General features: G+C 39.3%; 3 protein-coding genes across 8 annotated transcripts in view; all 3 read right to left on the bottom strand.

The window, feature by feature from the left end:
• LOC145492472 (uncharacterized) overlaps positions 1-4,635 on the bottom strand; it is a 5,746-nt gene extending 1,111 nt beyond the window's left edge. For 2 of the 6 annotated variants that reach the window (XM_081471923.1, XM_081471926.1), the window contains exons 1-3: positions 4,346-4,557; positions 1,271-1,620; positions 660-835 (exon numbers count right to left, since the gene is read on the bottom strand). In XM_081471923.1, the coding sequence (XP_081328049.1) occupies positions 660-835; positions 1,271-1,402 (308 nt within the window). In that variant the 5' untranslated portion in view covers positions 1,403-1,620; positions 4,346-4,557. Of the gene's footprint in view, positions 1-659; positions 2,751-4,345; positions 4,558-4,624 lie in introns of those variants that run through there. The other 4 variants (XM_081471924.1, XM_081471928.1, XM_081471927.1 and 1 more) reach the window with 4 other exon arrangements.
• A 3,132-nt stretch (positions 4,636-7,767) lies between these two features.
• The window catches only part of LOC145492513 (uncharacterized), a 49,498-nt gene continuing 29,356 nt past the window's right edge, over positions 7,768-27,909 (bottom strand). Inside the window, exon 2 of the mRNA XM_081471980.1 lies at positions 7,768-7,947. The gene's annotated coding sequence lies outside the window, so the exon portion shown is untranslated. The remainder of the gene's footprint in view (positions 7,948-27,909) is intronic.
• On the bottom strand, positions 8,521-27,762 carry LOC145492245 (uncharacterized). Its single transcript, XM_081471611.1, has 21 exons — positions 26,574-27,762; positions 23,565-23,921; positions 22,652-23,350; positions 21,682-21,972; positions 20,609-21,013; positions 19,621-19,935; positions 19,002-19,406; positions 18,549-18,878; positions 18,045-18,386; positions 17,562-17,699; positions 16,784-17,025; positions 16,271-16,376; positions 15,375-15,629; positions 14,968-15,225; positions 14,079-14,342; positions 13,311-13,571; positions 12,934-13,200; positions 12,481-12,753; positions 11,822-12,088; positions 11,178-11,414; positions 8,521-10,869 (listed from the first exon to the last, which is right to left on the bottom strand). Exons 1-21 carry the CDS (start codon positions 26,626-26,628, stop codon positions 10,316-10,318), a joined length of 6,321 nt encoding a protein of 2,106 aa, XP_081327737.1. The 5' UTR covers positions 26,629-27,762; the 3' UTR covers positions 8,521-10,315.

Below are 27,909 nucleotides of genomic sequence, written 5' to 3'. Positions count from 1 at the left end.
CAGATCGTTGTAACTTCGTGCTATAACGATCTTGCGGCCACGTTCTACTAAAAGCTACAAAAGATTTCCATTTTTTTGGCCTGTCGTGAGAAAATACACAAAATGCCAAAGCCTCTGGACGGCGCAACATCATACACGAAGTTGCATTCAAGGGAAAAAACTGCTGCCTCAAAATATAGGTAAGAAAAAAATGCACGTTTCAAAGAGTTCCTATTGTAACTCTAATTCTGAGGTTTTTACCGATGGTTTTGAAGAGATACATGTATTTTAGTATTCTGATAAGAAAACACTTAGAAATACAATTAACTGCAAAAAGAAGCGAAAGTAAACTACGCGACGTTTCGAAATCATATTGACGCCATTATCAAGTAAAGACAAGAAAATAACACTCGAGATGTTAATTCATATTAATTACACCTGTCACACTATAAATTAACATCTCGAGTCAAGATAACTTCGAAACGTCGTAGTTAACTTTTGCTTCTTTTTTTTAATCAATGATATTTTAGTAAAATTGATCATCAGTGCCTCATAGAAGTAAGCTGATACTTTAGAATGTAGGCTAATGCAAAGATGTTTGTTGCACGAAAATACTGACTAAAAAGATATGTACACATACAGGGTGAATTCGAGACTGACAATCTATTTTTCAAGCTTACTTGCTTAAGAACGCTATTAGTGTTTCACTGCGGTATTTGGGGGGTCTAGAAACCCATCCTCCTTCAGATTCGCTGGCGGAGTCATCATCGTCTGTTGACATGTGATGTTTACTCAAGCTTGCGAAAGCCCGGGACTCTTTCTCGTCCTTTACGAAGTTTCTTCTTCTTTCGTATTTCTACTGAAACAAACACAGATGTCCATACCCTATTAAAACTCACTGACAATATAACAGATTTTGCTAAACATTAAGTCACGCATAGCTGCCATTTGCCGAGAACAGCGAGCCCTGAAGTTAACACAGAAAATCATGTTACATGGGTCTTTATATTTTCTTAGTAATTTTTCTACATGTAATGTTAAGAGTTTCAATCAGTTCCAGTTTCAGTGATCTTTTGTACAAGGTACGCAACGCAACAGGTTTTTGGCTCAATAAGGGAATAACTGTGAGTCCGCTGTGATGCCAAAAATGTCACAACAAACGATATGTGATTGGTAAAAAATATCTATCTACTGGTCAAGAAACGGTGAACGTCAGTAAACTCGTTTGTTCATGAACTCTGGCTAATACCATTTAGCCCGCACACTAGTAATTTCTCTCAGAATCACATACCCGTTCTTTTCGAAGGTTTTCTCTCTTCTCTTTCTTTGTGTCATCGGTTATCTTACCCAGAGCAGTTCTGCGAATATGTCCATGATACTTTTTGGAAGTTCCTAAGAATACAAAGAAGGAAGAAGAGAGCATTTCAGGTCACAAATAAGTTCAGTCGTGCGGTACTGACTTAGTTACGGACTTCTTCAAAAATAGATATTCCCACTACCATTTGCTTCAAATTGTATTATTTTAAGTACACTTTTTTTAACTTGTGCTTACTTTCGACAGCTGCTTAGCTAAAGCCACTCCTTCGACCAAGTTCAATGACAATAAATTGTGTAACTCTCCGGTTATGAACACTGCTGACTCTGCAAGTGCAAAAAAAATATTGACTTCTTTTAAGTCCATTTTATTTCTTGGCCTACCTGGAATGAAAGCAACGTTGAGCATAGTTATGACAATAGGCCATCGGCAAGAGTTAAACTCCCCGAAAAAAGAAAACAACAAATGTTTTGCTAAACGATCTCTTCATGAGTAGGCGCTTTCATACGCTGAGTCCACTAAGGCATGCTTTAACAGTTGTCACTAGCACACTTTGGTTACTGAGCGATTAGCAACGAGCTCAAGGCGCGGTGAAGTTGACTATTGTTTATGAAAAAACAAGGATATGTTGTCTGAAGCTTTGGCTGAAACATGTACAGAGTACAAATGTAGTGGTAGAACACAAACTTTGATAAAGAACCTTAAACTTGTGGTTTTTTCAAACCAACAAATGTAGTAACATTTGAATCATAAGTTAAAGAGAATAATGATTTTACAGTGCAAGAACTTCAACCAGGGCTGCTGAGTAATTCATTATAATAACTGATTGATTGATTGATTGACTGATTGATTGATTGATTGATTGATTGATTGATTGATTGATTGATTGATTGATTTGGTCAAACTAAACTAGCTAGGGTCCAAAATTTGAGGCAAACTCACTTTGACTTAGCTTTCAAAAAGAGATTTGGATGGTCGCATAAGGACACCCTGAAAAACTGGGCAATTCATTTTATTTCAAAATTCTTGGCATACATGTATGTGTAGATTGATAGCCAGCTTTAGTGGCTTTAATTGCTAAATGGCGTGGGTGTAAGACACTGTGAAAGATATAGGGTACCCTCAAGACAAAGAGCTGAAAATTCAAACCAAGACCTGAGATCAACACTAAGTGTTGATAGGATTGATGACCAAAAGGTTTTATCACATTTGGAAAGCTACACTGTAAGCACCTGGTTTCTAATGCATGCAAAAACATACTTAAGATGCCTTTGAGAGAAGAGAGAGTTGTGTTGCACATAAATCAAGTTTACAGTGCAAACAAAGTATGAAAGGATGTGAGGGCCAGAGTTTGTGGGCTAAAAAACATTAAAAACGATTCAAGCAACAATGTTCAAGGTTACAGATTATGTTTCATTTTGCACTGACAAAGGTAGGCAAGTTCTAGAAGCCTTTCATTTTTTTGCTAGATGTGGTGTAAACTTGTTATACATTAATTAATCCAATCAAAATTTGAGTATCAAATTTAATTTTGTTCTGAATTTTCAGCTCTTAACCTGAAATGAGTGGCTAATAGCCACTCTGAACAAACAGAATGAACTGATTAGATAACTTCATGTAAACATGCAAACAAATTCCTCCTTAGGCTAATAACCTAAATAAAACTCAATTTTTAATATTTACAATAAGGAATATGGTTAGTACAGTGGAACCTTGATTTAACGAACCTCTATATAACGAGGTCCTCAGTATAACGAGCGATTTTCATGGCCCTAGTAATATATAGTAGACTATACAGAAAAGAATCTTGATACAACGAAACCCTGTTATAGTAAACATTCTTTGCCAATTCCTTGGCACTTCATTATATCAAAGTTCCACTGTAGTTTGACATTACTATAGCAAACTGTCTTGAAATTTGTAGTGGTCATCGATGAAACAGGGTTTACATGTACCTTAATATAATGTACATTTAAAATAACAGATGACGAACTGATCAAATGTAGATTTGACTTGACATTTTATTACTATTTAGTTTCGTACTACACAACTTGTGTGCAGTACTCATCAGATAAAATTTGTCAAATGGGAATTTACATCATTACACTGATTTGAAATACACAAGTGACCATTGGAAATGTGATAGCTACAATAAGCGAATACTTTTACAAAACAAAGGAAAGTTGGAAATTACGAATAAACTGTTATTATTGAAATACAAGAGAAGATTTAAAAATTTAAAATTTAACATTAATTTTTTCAGGAGGAATTTGTTCGCATGTCTACATTAAATTATCTACAATTCATTCTGTTCGTTCAGAGAGGCCAACCCAGGGTTACAAATAATAAAGTACTTCTCCCAGAGGCGTAGGTTACATCGATTTAAAGCGGGGTTATATGGGGCAGCCTCCAAGTGACTTTGCCAATAAATCAAAGTTCAAAGTCACTTGAAAGATTTTAAAGCAAGCTGCCCCTTATAACCCCACTTCAAATCGATGTAACCTATGTCTCTGGGAGAAGTACCTTTGTAAACCTGAGTTAGCCTCTCTGAATAAATGGAATGAACTGATAACTTCATGTAGACACGCAAACAAATTCTTCCTGAAAAATGCTAAATTTTAACTGTTAGAGCTTCTGTTGTTACACAATAGTAACAGCGTTTATCTATAATTTCCAACTTTCCTTTTCTTTTTCTGTAAAAGCATTCACTTATTGTAGCTATCATATTTTCAACGGTTGCATGTGTATTTCAAATCAGTGTAATGATGTAAATTCGCATTTGGCAATTTTATCTGATGAGTGCTGCACACAAGTTGTGTAATATGAAACTAAATAGTAATAAAATGTCAAGTCAGATCTACAGTTGCTCAGTTTGTCATCTGTTATAATCATGCTCTAGTTTACTATTGAGCACTCTGAAAACAGATCTGCAAATCACCTTGTTTCTAGTGAAATGCCAAAATTTGCTTGCCAATATAATTTGTCAAGAGCTATTACAAAAATAAATCTTAAAAAGTCTCCATGGCCCCCTAAATAGTCATAAATACATACATGTATCTTGTAAGCCAGGGTTCTTCCTCACAGGTTTTCCTTTTTTTCTTCAAGTAAGGATGCCAGGGATTATACATACATGTACATCTGAGGCATTACCAATTCTACATCTACTTCATCCTATGATTAAAATACAATTTACCAATTAAAGGTTAGTTAAGTTTATGTGTAAATCCACACTGGAAAACCTCAAATCAAGCTTGCAGTGCTAAGAAAAATATCATAATAAATCAATCAGTAAATTTTACACAGTAGTTTGATTTAAATTATTTAATTTACCATCATTCCCATTGCTGTCCCTTTTGAAATCAAGGTTACATTAACTTCCAATGTATAGCTTCTGCTTGATAAAGAAAAATTTACAACCAGAGGCAATTCCATACATCTTAAGCAAACTTTACAACTGAACTTTACCCTGGAAACTTAAGCTTAACTCACTCGTACGTACAAGACAACCCGGGAAGACGTCAACAATGGCTTACGTTTTACCTGTTGTTGTTGACTCGTACCTCCGTATGTATCGATGTTTTCACCAGCTGTATACCACCAAACACTGCTTGAAATCGTGCGCAGAGAAGAAGAGAAGGCAACCTGAATTTTGTCCGCCAAAGTAGAGTTTCTAAACAATGAAAAAGGACCAAGATATCGATGCAAGCTTCCAGAGTTCACACCTTTCAAAAAGGACGCCAAAAAATGGCGCGCGAACCGAGAGAACCTGGTGTCTAATGTGGAAAACCGCTGATCGGTGCTTGTTGAAGGTCGGACACTCAGAATGCTGATGTAGGTCTGCGGGCTCCGGAGTTAAACTCATCCCACAGGGAAAAGATATTTGTCTGAGCTCCGCTGAGTACACCAAAACCTCTCCGAAACGAGCTTGATTCCTCTTACTAACCAAACTTTGCGCAGCTTTACGTGTCTCTAGTCAGTTCAACTTTGCGGAACTTTACGTATCCCGTAGTGTCCAATTTGTGGTTTCGTGCTGTGCAGCACTTAACCACTTTAGACGAGACGGGTCATACAAAGAGAAATCGCTTTGTAGTGATTATCCCGAAAACGTCGGTCAAAACCGAATGAGGGGAATTCGAAGTTACAACAAAGTGTGTAAATTTTTCGACTCAAGCAAAACACATGCGCTGCGCTGACAACATGAACCAAAAAAGTACAATTGTTCTGGTCAACGAACGAATACACGGTCGTGCTCCTGCCGTATGCCCATATTCGATAAGAATTTTCCTGGTCCACGTCACGGTTGTACAGGCCATGAATACTCATATACACGCGCAGATCACACATACTTTGAATTCATAGTCTAAATTTTGCTTCCAGGAGAATGCTATGCACCCGAACTGTTACCTTCTTTTATAAATTCTTTTTACAAAGGGTTCGCCATCATACTCTAGGAGTACGACAGATGTGTGGTGTACTTTAACGAAAATCCACGAACGATTATGAACGAAGCGTATTCCACCATATTCGACACGAATATTCCAGGTGTACGTCACGTGTTGTGCGCGGCTTGAATACTCTAGGATTGTATTGCGTCACAATCACATATTCGAGTCTAGAATACTCTAGAATATTTTGGCTTTCACGCAGTGGTGACGTGTTGTGTGCGTCGTGAATACTCCAGGATTCTATGGAGCCACGATAACGTATTTAAGACTCGAATACGCTTATTATCATCAAAGCGGAGAGAGAATTTCATTTTTCTGCCGCTTGCGATGAACGCTTGAAGAAACAACAGCCGAGAAAAGCAAATGCTCTTGCAATTTTCTGAGGGCGAGCTTAGCGCCTCTGAGCAAGGTCTTCATCACAGATCGTGACAAAGCTAAGTGAAACGAATTCTCTTGCATACGAAATTTTCCATAAAACGAATTTATATGATTCGTGTTTAGAAACTTTACTAACAACCCGACTGGAAGAAATATTCGTTGGTAAATTTCGTTGGAGGCACTCTTCATGATTACGCATGCGCTGATGCTTTCGGGCTTACAGCGGTAACCACAATGATGGAATACCACTAGTCGGTCTAAATAAATAGATTTTGCGACATTTAACCTTTACAAGCAAAAGATCGGCCAGAGGCCTCCTAGGAGGGTTCCGGCGCAAGTCCTCCCATGCAACCGATCTTACAGCATTCCGTTCTCAAGCTTTGCGAAATTGGTGAGTTGCGCCATCACGTAGGTCGGTGAGATGTAAGGTATGTTCCGTTCCTGTTTTTTTTAGCACTTTATTTAAACAAGGGTTTCACATTCAGTGGCCAGGCTGGTATTCGAAAAGAGCCCTGCGATAGGTAGATTGTAAATACTAGAATATAAAATAGTAATCGGCAGTGTAAACACCTGTAGGAAATAGAACTATGCATAACGTGAGTCAAAAGAGCTATACTGAAGATTGGTATGAATTTTAAGTCTTATGCCTCCACGCAAGATTCAGAACAGTATACACTCGATGGCATTAACAAAATGATGTAAGTTAAGTATAGATCTTCGGGCCTTGTTGACTTGAACACTCTCAAACGAACAACGAAACGCACGTCCGAAAAATTGAGTTTTCGCGTAAAGAGATTAAACTAAAACCGCGTGCCGTTAAGTATCAGAGTTCTGGCTTCCCTTGAAACGCCGCACGTGACGTACCCAGGCCATGATTTTTCCTGACACGCCGCAACGGATGTATCAGGAACATGGAACTCTCCGGCACGTCACGTTTCTTGAAACGTCACGTTCTGATCTCGGACACGCCAAGTGTCGAAGAATTTCACGGCCATGTAAATCCCACGAAATTACTCATTTCACGCATGCAGCTTATTGATATCTCTGCGCAATGCGTAAAGGAGCGTACAGATACGTTATGGATATCTTTACGCAATGCATAAGAAGCGTTACGCTGCGTTATTGATATATTTACAGAATGCTTAAGAAGCGTTAAGATGCGTTAATGATACCTGTAAGAAATCCGCAAAGACGCGCAAAGACGCGCTAATAATATCTGCTTTTATAGCTGTTTATCTGACTTGAGGCTTCCTTTACAAGTAAGTTCTTCGGTAAGAAGCACTCATTATTTTCGGCAACCGGAGCCTTCATTTCCTTCATTTCCTTCATTTATGATGCAAAAGAACAATCAAGTTGAATTGACTTTGTCAACTCGTATAATGTTACCTTACACTAGGTATAAGGAAATCTCCACAAGACAGTATACATTAGTATAAGGATACAGACGTATACTGATCATTATACAGACCTTATACATATACTTCAGTATACATCATTATACCTCTCCGTACACATTATGTATACGGGTTCATTATACCTCCTTATACATGCCATTTCACGCAGTATAAACTCCCCTGTGACTATGCAGAATTTTGCATCTCATAGCCAGGAGACTGTAAACTTTAACGCAGGAGCATTTTACAATTCCAAATGATTTTGTATTCGTTATTGAGGTTATAAAAGCATATTTTACTTTTTCATGTACTTCGAAACATTTGTAATTAAGCTTAAGTTAAGACTTATTCATTCAGCGGGATTGACGGTTGTGAATAAAGAAGTTGTGCCGTCTTTGTTTGTTTGTTTTTGCTATATAATTGTTTAAGGGAAAGTCTAAATAAATAACAAAGCACTTATAATGTATGGTCCCTCGGGAAACTAGCTAGTTTTGTTTTCCCTCGAGTCCTGATGTTTCCCGAGACGAAGGCGAGGGAAACATCAGGACTCGATGGAAAACAAAACTAACTGTTTCCCTCGCGACCATACATTAAGTGCATAATATTCCCCAATTTTCAAAACTGCGCGCGTTGCGAAAAAGATTTGAAGCCAATAAACACAATAGCCGCCATTTGGGGCAAAAATATGCTCGGATATTTGTCCTTGGACATTATCTGTTCCTCGAAGTTCACAGTTTTCCTCGAGCTACGCTCTCGGAAAACTGTTCGCTTCTCGGAACAAATAATGTCCGCGGACAAATATCCGAGCATACTTTCGCGCCAAATGGAGGCTATTGTTTAGATGTCTTTCGCGAGAGCTCTGAATCAATTCAGGGGGCAGCGCATGTATAGAGAGAAAAGGAAACACTGCCTACGACTTTATTAGATGTTTTTGCGAAATTCATTAGCGGATAATTCAGAGAATTTTTTTAATTACTGACCCTCAAATCAAACTCACAAACACTTTAGTTGCAATATTCTAATTAATTTTAATTACTCAATTGTAGGAATACTCTAACAAAATAAATACACACAGCCCTCATGAATTAACTGTTCTGATCTATAAAAAATACATTATTTCGTAAATATATAAATACACCAAATTTGTCAATATTTATTAAGAGGAAAATGATCCGCATATTTGCTAATTAGCGTTTCGAGTAACCTGGAAAAATGATATATTCTTCACCACCTATAGTGAAAAAAGTAAGTCGTTGCCATTTAGTTATCTGCTTGTCGAATCAAAGGACCATAACAGAGAAGAACAGGTCGCTCTGGCAAAGAAATTCCGACATAACCCATTGTTTTGAGGCATTTGTTGTCTATCTTTACCTATCTATATCACTTGTTATGAATGACCGCTGATGAAAGAGATAATGGGCTCCAATTCAATAGAACATCACTGGAATTACATTCGCAACGGAAATTATTTCGCACGTTATGGCCCTTCGTCAAACGATTCTAATTCATATTAGTATTAATTTACCGTGGTCTACTGTGAGTGTATTTGATTGGCTCAATTACCGTTTCTATCCGCTGTTAGAAAACAGCTGAACACGTGATAGTTCACGTGATTTTATCTACACGCATCAGTGCACGTCGCACGTAATGCTTGAATCGAAACTTTACTAAACTCTTTGAATTGTCCGATGTAACACAATAAAACAGATTTTTCTACTTGACATTTTTTTAATGCAAAAAGACTACGTTAAATTTATACTAAAACAGTTAGAGTGCTCGTCCACGTTTTCTACGAGTTATAGTCAACTTGACTGTGCCTCGTTCATAGTCACCTCGTAGAAAACTAGGGTTCGTAGTCTCATATTTGCCTGTTTCTTTTCAGCTTTAGTAGCACAAATCATTAGTCATTATATGACTTCTAAACTGTTTATAAAATTCGCCATGGTATTTTTCTAATACCACTATTAAATGTTTGTATTTGTGCAATTTGCTTAACATGTCATTTTCATCACGATCGTGGCCCACAAATAGACCTCCAAAATGCAAAAAGTTCCATAAATAATGAATCTGTTTTCTTCTCAATTTTGCATAGAAAACATATCTGTTCTGTTTGTTTCTTCCTCGCACTTAAGTTATAGAGGAGAATGTTATGAAAATCTGTTTTTGTTCACTTTTCCGTCTTAACCGTGTAACATAACATTGTAAGTGCTCACTTTTCTCTGAGCAAGTAAACAATAGAACAGTTTCGGTTACGTAATTCGTGATAATATATGAGCTCAAAACAAAAGACTGGCATCTGTGTTTGCTTCTTTGAAGTTTGACGAGCTTCATAACGATATCCCTCTATTAACTATACTCACACTGTACATCTCCTATATTTGACCTAACAATCAATTTTTATTATTTACACTCGAAAGGTTTTATCTTGAATTAAACTATCCTGGCTACCAAGCCACTTCGTCATAAGTTAAAGCTTAATCGACATGTGAAATCCTCTGGGTACAATTTAGCTCCTCGAAAATCTGGTCGCAGTTGCATAGGGGGTGTATAACTGAAAGTCTTTACGTTTTTCAACGGGTAGCGATTTACAAGTATCCGGTGCATAGCGTTATTCTTTGAGCAAATGGGACCCGGTGCCTCAGGGCACTCTGGCGTCATAGCTTCATTCTTAACAACTGTAATTCATTACTTTAATTTAAATCATAATTCTTCGACTGATCCGTGTGAAACACACCAACAAGTTTAACATCGCTTTGCACAAGGCTAGTGCACTTTGACCCACCCATGACCTAATATATTACGTTTTAAATTGTTGTCCTTGTACTGTTTCTCATAACTTCCTCAACCCAGTTTCTAAAATACAAAGTATCAGAAAACACTCCTGGGTCGCCGTTATTCATGCAGCCACCATTAGCCCAACTGGTAACACCCATTAAATACCAACGGCCATCTCGTTCACAGGTCAGCGGTCCCCCGCTGTCTCCTTTACATGTACCTTGACTCTGACCCAGGGTCCCCGCACAGCGCATGTGTGACGTCACCGGGTTTATGCCTGTGTAATGATTTTTACAAACTGTGTGATCCATCAGAGGGGCGGAAGTCTCCTGAAGAATGTCTGACGTCGAACCCAGAGGTCCAGACAGTCCCCATCCGGTGACGTAACAAGTGGTACCAACAGCAAAATCGAAGTCTGGAAGGCAGATTGGTGAGACATGCGCATCAAAGAGTATCGGTTGTTTGAGTTTCATCAGGGCGATGTCGTTTTCAAGGCTTTGCTGGTCGAATTCGTCGTGTACGAAGATGTTCTCCACTGGGATATTTTGTTCCGTTCCTTCGTGCAATCCCCTATGAAGCTCCCCTGAAAGTTTTTTTGACACAAAATTATTAGTTATAGCAATACTGGTGAACGGAAAATCAATATCACATTGTTGGTTAAACATTTAAGTCGACCTTGACAAAATACCAATGACGATATAAATGAACGCGAAACAATAGAGGTGGGTGGTTGTAGGAAGCACAGAGAGGCCTGTAAGCCAGTGCCGGTCGAAACTGACGATAATTTCCCATTCTCATATTCGGTGCAACAAATGGCCTACTTAAATGGGGACACCCACGTGAAGCAATCTCAAATGTCCCATTTGTGGACAAAAAATCTTATGTACTTACCAACAGTGACATTGAAGTTAGCTGCAGGTCTTTCTTTGAATGGACTTTTAACACAATGTGCAGCAGTGACAATCCAGTAATGATCCAAGATGGAGGCGCCACAGATGTGAGGGATACTCTCGCTGATGTCAAAGTATCCCAACTGTACCTGCCATGGCCACTCCCCAGATTTAGCGTACTCCCCTGCTACGATCTGAGGCGACCATGAATGATACACACGTTTAACACCACAAGGACCTAGCGAGGAAAAAAGAAACTATCTTAAAATCAGGTTAAGGACGTTACACGTTATTAGAGCGGTTTATTTTCCCCATCGGCTAGATGTGAAGGCACGTTCATAAAGTTTATGTATGTTATAAAACAAGAAGCGCGCGTTTTGATTTTTAGGACGCATTAGTGAAAACGTTCGTGGATAACATTGAGTTAAATTAAAAGAAATGTACCTCATTAACTTTATTATTGTGTCTAGACCCATAGCTTACCCCAAGCTGCCAAGTAATTTGGCATACTCATACGAAATAACAGATTTACCGACTGACCAGGATTAATACTTGCTCTTTGTGCAATGGATTGTCATGCAAAAGCTAATTAATACCACAACATTGTTTGTCCAGTTCATATTTTCTACAACTCAAGTCACTGACCTACAAATGTGACGTTCAGGGCGGCTCTTTCTCCAGGCCCAAAATCGTTGTAAGGTACACACACGTATGATCCATTATGCTCTGCTAGTGCGCGTGTGATGTTATGGGCACCAGTGGATGCATTAGACACTAGGATACCATTGTGGTAAATGTTATACGCAGTAACAGGTGGGTTAGCATTTGCGCTGCAAGTCAGGATAATTGACAAGTTTAACACTCCGACGTTATCCGGTATTGATGCCTCTAGTTTGGTGTCATATGGCTTATCTGTGGAACAAGAAAGATTGTGCTAGGATCAATTGAGGCGTGTGATCATAATACGAATCTTTAGGACTCCTCATATCACAACCCTGGTCTTAAAACGAGCTTGAGCTCAGTGAGATATTTTCATATCTTCAGCCATTATAATATTCTTATGCGACAACACAAACATGCCAAATGTTTACTGCCCAACGCGCCTCAAATTAGAAGTTGTAAACCTATTTAACTATATATACTTTTAACATCAAGGCAGTACTGTCAATTATCTATTTCAAGCCTTAGCTATCCTGTTCTCAATCAAAGCAGCTGAATGCTAGCATACACTTTAATTAATCCTTTTTCTTGATTTTGTCATTACGAAGACTATTGTTTGTCATTAAACAGGTTTGTGTACTCACGTAACACGTTCAGAACAGCAGTAGCAGTATCAGGCAGCCCAACTCCATTCTTAGCTTCACACACGTACGTTCCTGTATCATGTCGACTCACATTCTGTAGAACAAGCTTTTGACCTGATGGAAACACTTTGTTGCTGTCTCCAAGCTTAGTCCAGGAGATTTGAGGTACAAGACTCTCATATGGATAATAAGAGGTACCATTACAGAAAAATGACACACTTGCACTTTCGTTCACTGTCATGTTTCGTGGAAAGTGAATGATAGAGAAAGGACCTGGGGAAAGGAATTATCTAAATGAGTAAGATACAACGTATTAACAACATCTACTGCGGGCCAACGTTACTAGATTCTTTCTTTTCTCCTTAGAGTTAGAGGATCTCGGAACAAAAATGAACAAAACATCTTCAACTGGTTACAATGATAACCCACTCGATATTTATGAGTATTACTCACCATTGACAAAAACTTGGACAGAACTGTTAGTGCCAACCCCAAGACTGTTGAGTGGCACACACAGATACGTGCCCGCATCATAGTATCTGGCTTTCTGGATCACGTGTATTCCGGTAAGACTGGTTCTAAGGTAGACACCGTCACGATAAAACTGGTATTGGCTGGGCCGCGGGTTTGCGTCAGTCACACAAGACAGTGCAATGCGACCGTTCCCACTGACTGCGGCATTCACTTTATCGGTAAATAATCTAGTGGATGATGGATTATCTACAAGGAAGAATAAAATTGTATTGAGACACAAACAGAACTGATAGGTCCACGTATTTGATTTAAACAAATATAAAAAAAATTATCGCTTCAGTATTTTCTACACTTACAAAGAACATCAATATATACTGATGTAGATATCGGATTTCCAACTCCATTATCAGCAACACATCTGTATTCTCCGCGATGTGACCGGTCAGCTGTCAAGATCTTAAGAGTATTTCCGAAAGCCACTGTGTTGCCGTCTCTAACTCTAACCCAGGACAGCTGAACTCTTGGTCTGCCTGTGGCATTGCAGTACAATGTAACATTCCTTTTGTCTTTTTCCAAAATGGTGATATTTTGTGGACTGTAGTCGATCGTTGGTGAAACTGTAAATAACAATTAAAACACATTAAGAATATACTAAATTACGGTTTTTAAAAGAACAGTACAATATGAGGAGAATGAGAAATCGGTTCAAGAAGCGTTACAGATGAACAATATTCAATATTTAATACCCTGTTCACACCAGCTAAACTAGTTAACTAAATAAGGTTTAGGTTTTTCGTATTTGTCGATAAGCTTTGCAGTCATTTTGAAAAGTCAAATTTCAAACTACCTTGCTCAATATTTTATTCAAGGTAAGATAAAGGTTGTGCACGCTATGAACTAATGGCGAAGGAAGGCAGTAGCTGCATTCGCCTTAAATAATTTCTATTTCAAACTACAGCGAACGATTCTTGTTTACCAACCTGAATAAAACAAGCACTGTTCTCTGAGCTATCGCATTTTAGTTCGACGCCGAAAAGAATTCATAACCTGAAATTTGTGCTGAGTGAAATTTTACAAGTCAGGAAACTATAGGAGAAAGTTATAAATACTTAAAGTTAACTTACAGTTGTCAATCTCAGCTGTAGCTACAGCGGAAATATTCTCGCCGCGCACACTCTCAGCCGTGCACTGGTAGGTTCCAAAGTCTGATTTCTCAGCATTTTGCACTCTCAGTGATTTTCCTGTGGGGTAGACTTTGTTGTTGTCGCCAATCTTTGTCCATGTTACCACAGGAGGTGGATTTCCCGTCGCATTACAGAAAATCTCAAAAGTGTCTGTTTCATTGGCCAGTTGATGGGCAGGAAAAATGGAATGGATATTTGGAGACTCTGTTGAAGAACACGAGCACATTAATATTTAGTCTGTGATTTTTCGTTCAAATGCTGCATTGTTATCATTGCAAGGAGTGTACGTAACAACAGTTACCAACACAAAGCGATACGAAAACGTATATAGACATTTAGTTTCTCTCGACATCGATTTCCAGATATAAAGGTGCCAATCTATTGCTTTCAGTGAAAACCAGTTCATCAGAAAAATAGGACTCTCCCTGGTACATGCGTCATTTTACTGGGTGTTCATTCGCACGTCTAAGTGTCTACTCTCTGCCACCAAGAGTAAACGGGTATTGACGTACAAACTGGCAAAATTCTTGGGGATGGAAGGGTGGGGCGCCCAAAAAGAGACACACACAGCGTCATCACTGCCTCCATCCTGTAATATAATTTCCGTACTCAATGAGTAGTGGTTTTTTGTCCAAAAAAGAAAAATGAATTTCCAAAGAGGTAACGTGTCGCTACTTCAAACTACCATTTTAAAGGACATAAATAACCACATGCAAAAGTAAGTACTTGAAATATGATGAAAAACACTTTTCTGACTAGCATGTTTGCTCTGGAACTTTCGGTTGAAAATAGGAGTGTTATATACAGCTACACAAATTACCGTACTCACCATAAAGAACAACAGTGACATTGACCTCCTCTGAAGCCGCAGTATTGGAGCAGTTACAAGTGTATTCCCCTTGATCTGCCGCTGTGAAGTTTCGAATATCATAAAGACTGTCATTGACGTTAACCAAGGCACCCTCATGGTAAATTCGACAAATTGGTTTGGGGTAGCCAAGAGAAGAACACCGTATTGTAACAGCTTCACCGAGAGCGGCTACATTAGCAGAGACGTTGGTACTGATGGCGGTGTCCCTCGGGAATCCTGCGGAAATAAAACATCACCTCAAGTCTTATAGTTTACGTGCTTAGAACAGGGTCAGGGAGGATAGGCGGACAAATTTAACTGAACAAGATTCAGTAATATATATGATAATGTACGATACGTGATATCAAGAGAGGCAAAATACCAACCTATAACGTTGAGCTGCGTCATTCTCGTGTCATTTGCCACAATATTAATCGCCGAACACTCATAGCTTCCACCATCTACAGAGGAGATGTTGACGAGAGTGATGTTACCAGTAGACACACTGTCTTGAAGAACAATGCCATTTTTCTTCCACACAACACGCGGTGTGGGCCGACCAGTTACTGTGCATACCAAAGTTACTTCTTTGCCAAGTTCGGCTGTTTGACTGGGAGAAATCCACAGAATTCTAGGGGGAACTGAAGAGAAAACATGTACGTAGTTTATAATATAAACAGTATACTCACTCTTAGAGACAATTAAACACTGCGATAAAAAAAAAAAAAAAAAACATTTACCCAAACGCTTAACAAATTGCGTCTCACAATACTGGTCCAACAAAGAGCCATGACACTGACGTCAATACCGTGGTAACGTTTTGTACATTTTGCAATGAAAAAGAATAACAATCGATTTGGAAATATCACTTTGAGCTGCGACCAAATTATCAGGACATGCGTTAAAAATAGACCTGTGGTCAGCCAGGAGAGTTGGACCGAATGAAGTCGGAAGCTCTCGTCAATTCTACAGACCTCCAAGCAATAATAAGCAGAAGTAAAAGTCATTTGTCACAATAGTTTAATATGTATCGTTCGCTCATAATGAATTTGTCACATTGCAAAACATGTGCCAAAGTGTGAGATGTTTTTGAGTTTTCTTTTTGTTAATTGTCTGTTTATTTACAATAAATTTACACCAGGAAATTGACAAAGTGTGAGATGTTTGGGATCAATGAGAAAACCAAGAAAGATAGCAAAACGCGTCTGTAACTTTTTAGTAGAAATATTCTTTATAATTCTCAAACGTTCAAACCCCACCATGTTACCACAGGGCATATTACCTAACGTTTCAGCCGTTGAGGCACACTTCGTATTTTCTAGAAACTCAACATCATCAATCGCGATATCACTGAATGCAGTACTGCCAACCACACCTTCAAACATGACCTACAGCAAACAGAAATACAAAGTCTTAAAGACACATTAAAGCAAGAAAAAAAGTATGTTAAAACGTTTCCGACGTGAAAAATGTGTCACCCGATATCTTCGGGAAAAGGGAACCTGTTAGACAGCATGTCATAACAAACACTCTACCTTAAGGTAAAGGTAGAGCTCCTGTTTATAGAACGAGAAAGAATGAAAATAAATGCTTAAGAGAGGTGGAGTCTTGCTATCAACACAGTGGGTGATAACATCTCGAACAAGTAAAGAGGCAATTGAAAAGAAACGATGGCCCGCTGTTTTTCTTCGCTGATATCTGGAATGTCAATTTAGAGATGACTGATTGTTTCGGCCATTGGTAGCTTATTTACCCCACTCTAGTTTTTAGACTAGAAGAAACAAAATTATCCTACCCTATATATGCCATCAAAATCAAGGGGCACTGTCGCTTTGTACCAACTGTTGCCTTGGTTGCCTGACAGCTGCCACAAAACCTGATTTCCAACCTTTACTCTGAGGCTACCAATTGAATGTCCATAGAGATGATAGTAGAAAACCATGCACGTGGCGTTCCCATTGCTTTGTATGTATGGTGATTCAAGACTAGCAGTTTCTCCCACGCTTCGTCCTGATGCTTCTATGTAGAAGTACAATCCTACAAAGTGAAAAAAGCAAACGCTCATTGCTTCTAGACCCGAAAAAAGTCATTTTCGACATGACTATATCCTTTCTTTGCCAAAAATGAACACGACTAAATATGGTCTCAAATCATGGAGATATTTTGCCGCAAATAAACGGAACGAGCTAACAAATGATATTAGAACTAAAGAAGGCTTTAATGAAGTGAACAACAAAATTCGATCGCTTAAGTTTGACTGATATCGGAATTTATTGTGATTTGATTCTCTAGGTTTTTTAGTTCTCTGCGTTCGTAGTTTTATACGATCAATTATTGTACATTTTTAGTTTTAATTTTTAGCATAGACTAGGGTCGTGGATCACCTGTAAACTAACTGATTAGCTAAGCGTACCTCCACGTTCAACAAGTATCTTATCGTATCTTGTAGGTGGGCGGTGGTAAAAAGGGGTGGATGAAAATCGCAAACAGTGAACAAGATGTTTACGGATAAAATAGTGAAGTGTCTTGCAGGCAGATATCATGCTATATCACGTCAATTACGTTGCTCTTACCGGACCCTGAGGTGTGATCCCGTGACGGTCCCGTGTCACGTGATTGAGTTGGACCAAATTGCCTAGTCCACGTAAAGTCCCGGCTTTCAGGCCCATTCTCCCAGCCACAATACCAGATGTCAAAATTGCAACTTGCATCTGTGGAGAGTGTCTCACTTATTCAGTGATAAAGTTCAGCAAACATTGTTACCGTTAGGACCAATAAGAGTTGCTCGCGAGCGATTTGAATGACTTACATTATCAGAACGCATGGCCTGATCAAAAAAACGAAGGAACGAAGCTATACCTTACAATTGCCAATTATATTACAGGAAAAACTCTTTTTGTACATGTACTATACACCACATACCTTAAGATGCCTGTTTGCAAAGATATTGATTAAACCCAGTTTTAAAAAATTGTCCTGAATGCTCTCTTTTATTTACGCCTAAGTTTTCAATTGCCAAACTGTTTTATGAAGGAGTTACCACGGGTCTCCCTTACCCTTTGCATCCACAGTGTAGTTAAAGTCACAAATGACTCCAGCATCCTCAGTATGATAACAGTCACTGTTTCCCCAGCCGCCATGCGGACAAGCTGCAAGCGTGTTCTCATTCCCTGTACAGTTGGCTTCATCAAGCCATATTGGCCCATCCTGAGCACCGCCAAAAGAGGAATCGGTAGTAAATGCAACAGCTTTTGGGTATCCCAGCATACGGCACACAACATGGGCATCATTCATGTCCCACTCATCATCACACACGGTTCCCCACTGGCCATTGTAGTAAAGGGAAACGCGACCTTGATTTGCGTAACCCAATCCATCCAATAACTCAACGTATATAACTGTTATGGAATAATTACAAATCAGAATAAGAATTATCTATACAGGCGTTTGGACGTCTATGCACTCGACGACCTGTTAACCCGGCTTCCACGAAAAGTAAGACGTCATTAGTATTGACACTATGAGAGTACAACCATGCGAGTAATAATCGATCACTTTACCTGGAATTGTCTCCCTGCAAATCACACCAGCATCTTTTTTATGGTTACAATTATGTGATCCCCATCTTCTGAATGAACAAGAAGCAACAGAAATTTCATTTCCGCTACACCATAAGTCATCAAGCCAAATTTTTTGAGTGGAATTTCCAGCTCCAAACCTCCCGTCAACGTCAACAGAGACGGCTCCTGGAAAATCCATCATTTGGCAAATCACCTCTGCATCTCGTATATCGAAGTGATCATTGCAAATAGTCCCCCATTCACCATTGTAAAAAACCTCCACACGACCTTCCCGATCGTTTGAGCCATTCACTAATCTGACTTGTACAGCTGTGGGTTCAACAAAAATAAAGCAAAATTTAAATCTATGCCGGAAGAATTGAAGAGGAAAATACGAATCTTAATAAAGCGGCCGGTAACATATTATGCCTATTATGGCCACAGTAAACATACATGGTGTTCCTGCTGATTTGCCAGTGTCATTCACCACTGCTGATACGTTCTGATTGGCTGGCCTTGGTGAGTCACTACACAACACTCCGGCGTCTTCCAGATGATCGCAGTTGTGAACCAACCAACCATTGTGGCTGCACTCGCTGAGGGAACTCTCATTTCCGTTACAGATAACATCGTCGAGCCAAATGGGCCCAGTTCCATAAAGTTCAACGCCCTGTTCTGCGACACTGACACCAAATGAGATTGCGGTCCACGCGTATTTGAAGCCAAGCATTCGACAAACTACAGCAGCGTCTTTTATATCCCAGTTGTCATCACAGACTGTACCCCAAGTTCCTTCGTGAAAGATCTCTACTCGGCCAAAATTTGGAATGCCGCCATCAGTTAATCGCACTATTGGGGCTAGAGAATAGATAAATAATACTACTACTAATTTTTATCAGATTTTAACAACCTATAGTTTATTCTATCCCAACCCCTGACAATGAGGTCTTCAGGCTGGCATATTAAAATTTCAATGAGCCATTAGCATCAGCTGAAAGGCAGAAACTGTGGGTTTATCACAAAAAGAATGATTTTCAATAAAGTTGAGATGAACCTGTTACATTTTTCTCACCGCAAACTACTCCTGCATCTTCATCGTGGTCGCAGTCACTTGATCCCCATCTTGTGAATGAACAAGAAGCAATTGATGTCTCATATCCACTGCACCATAACTCATCAAGTAGAATGATTTGATTGGAATCTCCGGCACCAAATGTCGCTTCAACCTCAGCAGAGACGGCTCCGGGAAAGCCCATCATTCTGCAAATGACATCTGCCTCTGGTTTGTCCAAGTCATCATCGCAAACAGTCCCCCATTCACCATTATAAAAGACTTCCACACGACCTTCTCTATTACTTGATCCATTCACTAATCGAACTTCAACAGCTGTGGTGCAAAAAAAAGAACGTTCATCTTAAGTTATTTTAAAACCAAACAGACAAGTTCAATTCTTGAAGAGAGCCAACCTGCAACACAGTGCGACGAAGTTTCACCTGAACCGGAATTTTACTTTGATATTCTCCAACGAAAACGTTGCATAAAATCAAAATGGTTTAAATTTGGCTAAAAAATATTATCAAACTTATCAGGAAACAGGCGTCTACGAAAACTGTCCGTCTCAATCTGTGACTGTTTATTGCGTTCTTAATTATGAGCATGGAAGTCCCAAGTTTAATTGAAGGGTTTCTGAAAAAAAAATGCTGCTAAACGGTGATTGGATATATTCACATAATAGGCTGCATTTTGGATCGCCCTGAAGACTCGTCAAAATACAAACAGCGAGTAGAAATTTACAGCGATGAAACTTATTGATGACTCATTGGCGGCGGATGACTTTTGACCTCTTATCAAATGAAATTGAGATTTGTACATGTAGAAGTGAACTCACAGGATGAACGCATGCCACGTATCACCTGGCACTAGTTAGTCGGCGTCAAGATTGTATAACCCATAAAGCTACGAGCTACAAAAACCGTTAAGTACAAACTAATTCAGTCAATGTTTGCAATTCAATTGGTTGTGAAAATTGCTTTTCAAAAAACTACACAAAAGAACTTACATGGTGGTCCTACAGGCTTGTTAGCGTCATTAACCACTGTTGATACGCTCTGATTGGCTGGCCTTGGTGAATCACCACAGAACACTCCGGCGTCTTCCAGATGATCGCAGTTATGAACCAACCAACCATTGTGACTGCACTCGCTAAGAGAGCTCTCGTTTCCGTTACAGTTAACATCATCGAGCCAAATGGGCCCAGTTCCATAAAAATCAAGATCGTTGTTTGTAATAAAGACACCAAATGAGATAGCGGTCCACGCGTATTTGAAGCCAAGCATTCGACAAACTACAGCAGCATCTTCAATATCCCAGCTGTCATCACAGACTGCGCCCCAAGTTCCATTGTAGAGGATCTCCACTCGGCCAAAATCGGCCGCGCCGCCATCACTTAATCGCACTATTGGAGCTGTTAGAAAACAAAACAGATTAACAGCCTATAGTCAGTTTCTCTCTTCCCTGTTAAGTAAACCCAGGGGCACTGATAAGAATAAGCTCCAATTCTTGCGACTCTGGTTGGTTTATAAAAAATGTTTGTTTTATCATTACGTTCTGTCCAATCTATACACACATTGAATTGAATAAATGAACTTAATAGGAAACTGGAATTTGGAGCCAATTAATGTCACGTTTACTACGTCGTGCTCAGATTTCAGGTTCTTCTTTAAGACATATGTACCAACAGATTACTATCAATCTGTTAACAGAGAACATTGGAGAAGACTTAATGGGATAATCTAAAGAAAGACTTTCCTGAACAGTTAACAGAGATTTCATCCTCACAAATTGGTTGTCATCTCAAGTTTACTAATAGTAATAATAATGGAAGAGGAGAGGCAAAATCACCCCCCTTCCCCGCCAAAAGAAAATATATATTTACATAGCGTAACGCAACCCTTATCTTCGGCTTAACACTGTTGAGGTTGCTAAATTTTTATTTTTTTCTAGGGAACGCGTATCCTGCGAACGTATAGCCAGCTTCCCGTCACTGCTGCCGCGGGGTTTCACGTACAGCCGGGAGCCATGAGAGGAAGCTGTATTCGCAGGCTATAGAACGTGACACTCGCGTATACCTACCAGGTGGTAACGTAGGAGTAACCGAGCTCGACACCACAATTGAAGATGAACTGGGAGATACTACTGAAGGTACAACGACTGAAAACAAGCTAGACGATGAAGGAGCCTTTTGAGACATGATGAAGGAAGTTGATGTAGACGGCACTTGAGTGCTGGACGTACGAAAGGACGACATTTTCTGTACATTCGGTGTTATTGTGCTAGAGGATAGTGATGGGGACATCCGATGTATTGTTGTAGATTTAACAGTGGAATGTACTGCAGAGGATACTGTTAATCGCACTATTGGAGCTGTTAGAAAACAAAACAGATTAACAGCCTATAGTCAGTTTCTCTCTTCCCTGTTAAGTAAACCCAGGGGCACTGATAAGAATAAGCTCCAATTCTTGCGACTCTGGTTGGTTTATAAAAAATGTTTGTTTTATCATTACGTTCTGTCCAATCTATACACACATTGAATTGAATAAATGAACTTAATAGGAAACTGGAATTTGGAGCCAATTAATGTCACGTTTACTACGTCGTGCTCAGATTTCAGGTTCTTCTTTAAGACATATGTACCAACAGATTACTATCAATCTGTTAACAGAGAACATTGGAGAAGACTTAATGGGATAGGGAATCGTTAATCTAAAGAAAGACTTTCCTGAACAGTTAACAGAGATTTCATCCTCACAAATTGGTTGTCATCTCAAGTTTACTAATAGTAATAATAATGGAAGAGGAGAGGCAAAATCACCCCCCTTCCCCGCCAAAAGAAAATATATATTTACATAGCGTAACGAAACCCTTATCTTCGGCTTAACACTGTTGAGGTTGCTAAATTTTTATTTTTTTCTAGGGAACGCGTATCCTGCGAACGTATAGCCAGCTGCCCGTCACTGCTGCCGCGGGGTTTCACGTACAGCCGGGAGCCATGAGAGGAAGCTGTATTCGCAGGCTATAGAACGTGACACTCGCGTATACCTACCAGGTGGTAACGTAGGAGTAACCGAGCTCGACACCACAATTGAAGATGAACTGGGAGATACTACTGAAGGTACAACGACTAAAAACAAGCTAGACGATGAAGGAGCCTTTTGAGACATGATGAAGGAAGTTGATGTAGACGACACTTGAGTGCTGGACGTACGAAAGGACGACATTTTCTGTACATTCGGTGTTATTGTGCTAGAGGATAGTGATGGGGACATCCGATGTATTGTTGTAGATTTAACAGTGGAATGTACTGCAGAGGATACTGTTATTGACGTTGTTATTGCTGTTCCGCTTGGTAGTAGAGTTTGGGAAGTCTGGATCGTTGGCTTTGTCACTGCGCTGGAAAGCCCTGAAGGTTTTTCTGTCGGCGGACTGTGGCATATTACCTCCACGTCTTTTCCATGATCACAGTTATTGATCCCCCAGCCACTGTGACCACATTCTGTTAAAGACTTCTCTTCTCCTGTGCACGACAGCTCACTTAACCAGACCGGACCAGTCCCCCCGGGATATTCGGTACAACAACCGGCCGTCCAGGCCCCTGTGTATCCCAGCATTCGACACACAACTGATGCATCCGGGGTATTCCAGCCATCTTTACAAATGGTGCCCCAGAATCCATTACGATACACTTCTACTCGACCTTTATTGGGGGTAGTACCACCCACAAGCCGTACTTTTATGGGGAAATCTACATAAAAAGCGAAAGAAATGAAATTAAAAATAACTACTTTGATATCCTAGGCTCAATAAAAACTATGCTCAGTAATTTTCCAAACTAAATTGCTTGGACAAGTTGAATTGTTCGTGAATTGTCGGCGAAATACCAAAATGGTTACATGTAATACATGTAACACAATATTAGGATATCTGTGTACAGATTTCCGATCAGGGCAATATCTTACCTTTTATTTCCAGCACAATGATGCTTTTCGGTGCCGCAAAAGAGCTGAGAAATGTACAGCGAAACCGAGTGGCGTCAGTGTCTGTGATATTTTTTAACAGGAGTGTCATGTCACTTCCAGGAACGACATCAAAAGTGTCATCATTTCCAATTTCCTGGTGAACTCCACCAGAAAACTGTTTAACGGCCATAATCTGCCATAGATTGCTGTAAAGAAACATCTCCCGTTCTAAAATTAGCAAAGAAAAGCGATCTGCTCTCAGTTTTTCCTCTGTTGATAATGATATTGTCCATTCTAGTGTCGCAGGTGAGCCTCTGATTACACCATTAGGTTGTTTGACGCTCCACGACAGTGATTCTAAAGAACAAAAACAGAAAATGAGAGGAAGTAAGGAGATTCATTTGTCAAATGGAAATGTGACAAAATTCCCTAATTACCAACATCTTACAGCGTCTGCGTATGTCGGCTTATGCTTATGCGCTAGTGAAAACCAGACTTAAGAAAAATATTGTAGGATTCTTTTTAAAAAAAGCTTCAATCGTGGATTAGGATTGAATACTAACACCAATTTCACCTAAAAATGACATGAAGTCAGCATTTCACCATGAAAGTTATTTCATTCTGGCTATTGTGCTTTATGCTTTCCCCTGGTAGCAAAGAATCTTTTTTGCTCCATCAAAATCAAGGAGCAGCTGAAGACAAAATATGAAACAGTATTCATTACGGACCTTGTTTTATAACTTTTTTCTAATATTACACATTATTATATGGCTGTGTCTCACAAGGACTGGGAACTACCGAATTCACGAATTTGATTGACTGAAATCGATATTGACCGCGGTCTAGATTTTCCCATCTAGACCGTCATCTAGACCGGCATCTAGACCGGTATCATTTTGCGTTGAAAAAGTAGCAAACTAAAATACAAAAATGTTCACCATTTTCTTTTATTTACTTCTCAATCATTTATGGAAGTGCCGAAAAGCCTGATGACAAGAAAAAAAAGTAAAGCGGACGAGCAAATTTCGGCAGGTTTAAGTTAAGCTTATCGCCGTTCGCAAGCAAAATGTTAGCAAACCAGCTACATTAAACGAATTAAAGTTTTCTTCTTTGCCATATAATAAACATCTTATTAACCGAGCTAAGTCGGTCTGTATGGGAGAATCTTGACCTCGGTCGTGTGTACAGACCTCACTGCGTTCGGTCTGTACTCACGACCTCGGTCAAGATTCTCCCATACAGACCTCCAGCTCGGTTAATAAGAGCTAATTATTATATGGCTGTGTCTCACAAGGACTGGGAACTACCGAATTCTCGAATTTGATTGGCTTAAATCGATATTGACCGCGGTCTAGATTTTCCCATCTAGAACGGTTACTTTTTGGGTGAAAAAGTGTCAACCTAAAATACAAAAATATTGACTATTATCTTCTACAAATATTAGTTGGCATGACAAAAAGCCTGATTAAAAAAAAATGTAAAGAGGACAAGCAAACTTTGGCAGATTGAATTCAGCTCATCGCCGTTCGCAAGCAAAATGTCAGCTAATACAAACCAGTTACATTAAACGAATTTGTTTCTTGTTTGCCATATAATAAACATCTTATTAACCGAGCTCACTCGGTCTGTATAGGAGAATCTTGACCTCGGTCGTGTGTACAGACCTCACCGCGTTCGGTCCGTACTCACTACCTCGGTCAAAATTCTCCCATACAGACCTCCTGCTCGGTTAATAAGAGCTAAAAATAAGTGCAGGCAATGCTTTAAAAACAAAAGACACGATTCGAAGCGACATGATTCGATGTTGCCAAAGTTTTCTTCCGGTGCAAGATTAAATTAAAATCATGTGGTTTAATTATCATTTTTTTTTTTTTTGTTTTACTGTTTTCTATATTTCTATTAGTACAATGGTTAAATGTTATTATTATTTTTAATCTACTATTTCTTTAGCTTTTGCAATAACTTTTGCAGGGCCCCACTGAAAACCACATGTATGTGAAGTGGGCTCCCTGTTGAAAGATCTTTATTATTATTAATTTAATATACCAAATATGGCATACTGAAACCGTGGAAATAACTATGATGAGCCTAAAAAAGCATCCAGTTGTACTACGTCTTAATGTTCAGGTCGTACTTTCCCAGACAATTTCTTTAGATTGACTAAGAGTCCTTTTAATAGCTCCCAATCCAGTTTTCAAGGCTCCAGAGTCCATTCCTGATTTTTATCATTTCATTTATTATCAGCCGACAAGATTTGAAGCTACGAAAATGTTGAATGCGGAAAATGTTGCTTTTTTCACTAGCCCGGAAAAAATCAAATGTAATTTTAATTATTAGGAAAACTCGTTCGGCAACGCCAAGCAAAACCTTGTAAAAAAAATTCCGGTATGTTTATGTTGCATTTAAAAAACACACAACCTGCGAACTGTCGTCCTACGTTACTAGTTACATCACTAGTGGCAGTGATCTGATCTGGGAAACAGTCAAGCAACTTGTCTCAAACAATTGTTTACGTAATCTGTGTCCGACAGCCGTTCCACTTTACACAACAAACTAATACAGTATGTAACTTACTACAGTTTGAAGGACAGTTGACCATGAAAATATTAAATTTACTCAGTTTGTGACATGAAGTTCGGTGCGGAACACGAAGTCTATACTGTAAAGTGAATACCAAAGCATTCTATCAATCACTTGCTTCGCTCTTACCTGACAACTAAATAAACATGTCTAGCACCAGAAATTTCGTTCAAGTGTTTAACAGATAACGATTTCAAAGGTCACTTGAGTAAAATAATCCCGAAATAGAAATGGCTTATTACGACGAACCCTCATCCCAGAAGCTTTGTTACCAAGCGATATTAAAAGTTCAGATCCAGTTACTTCAAGTTCCTTTCCTATTACCCTTTTCGTTTGAAATTAAAGCGCGCCCGATGTTACTTTGTGCGTTCCTTCACATAAAACATTCGCTGCAATTTGCATATACCGCTACTGCACCTAATCCCTCACCTGAGTAGGAAAACAGAAAGTGAAGTATTACAAGTGACAGGATATTATCCATCATCGCCAGCAGAGGTCTCAATCAGGGGCTTGAAGTGATTTTTATCAGCAAAAAGCGACAACTACAACGTTTTTCGATCCGTAAAGTGAGTCACACAGATTACTGACGTAATTATCGACAAATGAATAACATATTCTCAGGAATGTTTACACCTCCCACTCTTGAACAAAAGAGATTGTCTCACGTCACGTTGGCTTTGTTTCCGTTTGATGCCGTAATCCTTTATTTATGGCATTCCAGACTGAAGGATGTAAAAAGGATTGTTCCAGAGCAGACTCCGTGCTTTATTGCGAAGACTCCTTGTTGTGGTACAGTGTTTGTAAACTTTCAACCTATAGGTTATCGTCGTCATAACGTTTGATACCATACATCAGAGTGAACATTCATTTTCGATTTATTTGCGGTTTTGCTTCTGGTGTGAGAACAATCGACGATTTTAGATCGGCGGAAGTTAAGTTATTGGCTATTTGAAATGAGCAGCACGCCAGAAGAGGGTGTCACGCAAATCCGCGAGGGAGACCTGCGTGGAATGTGTCTTCACGCGCGTTGCCAGCGAGGTACACGTGGACCTGCATTTTGAAACAGAAGCACAAGGTAACTCGGAAATGACCTATTACCCGTGTCAGTTTTATAAGATTTTAAGTCTTTGCATACTATCACGGCGCTAGTGTTAAACTGAATCGGGAGAAAGCGCGAACAGTCTGACAAGACTGTTAAGGTTACCGTATACCTTTAGAGGTGTCTCACGTCTAAGCGACGTAGCGCGTCCGGTTTAAACTGTAGATACCTAAACTCCTATCTCAAATTAAAGCTTATAGACCTGGCTATCAAACTTTACCATGAATTTTGAATTACAATGGATTATATTTTTTTTACAACCTCCAAATGCAAGCGTCCGAATCACCTTTTGACGCCACAAGTCGAAGCGAATTTTCGCTTATTTAATTAGCCTCTTCCAGGCGTTTAGTTATTTGCGGTGCAGTGCAAGAAACGGCGAGCAAAGAAATAGGGGAGAAGCGCGGCGAGAGAAAGCCGTACTTTTCCCATTTTTTTTTTTTTTTGCTCGCCGTTTTTCGCGCTGCGCCCTAACTAACTGAACGCCTAGAAGAAGCTATTACTTAATTTGTCTCTCAGTTTCCGGACCCATGGCGCTAAAAGATCGTGTCTGCGCCTTTGCCATATTCAATTTCGGTGAAAAGGTACAGAAGATTTTCAAAATAGGATTAAAAAAAATATGGAGTGACCGTAGAAAAAATCCGCGCTTTCGGAAAAAGTATTTGGAAA

Source organism: Orbicella franksi, chromosome 7 (assembly GCF_964199315.1).
Source record: "Orbicella franksi chromosome 7, jaOrbFran1.1, whole genome shotgun sequence".
Lineage (NCBI taxonomy): Eukaryota > Metazoa > Cnidaria > Anthozoa > Scleractinia > Merulinidae > Orbicella > Orbicella franksi.
The sequence above is the reverse complement of the archived record's forward strand: the minus strand, read 5'-3'. Positions and strand labels throughout refer to the sequence as shown.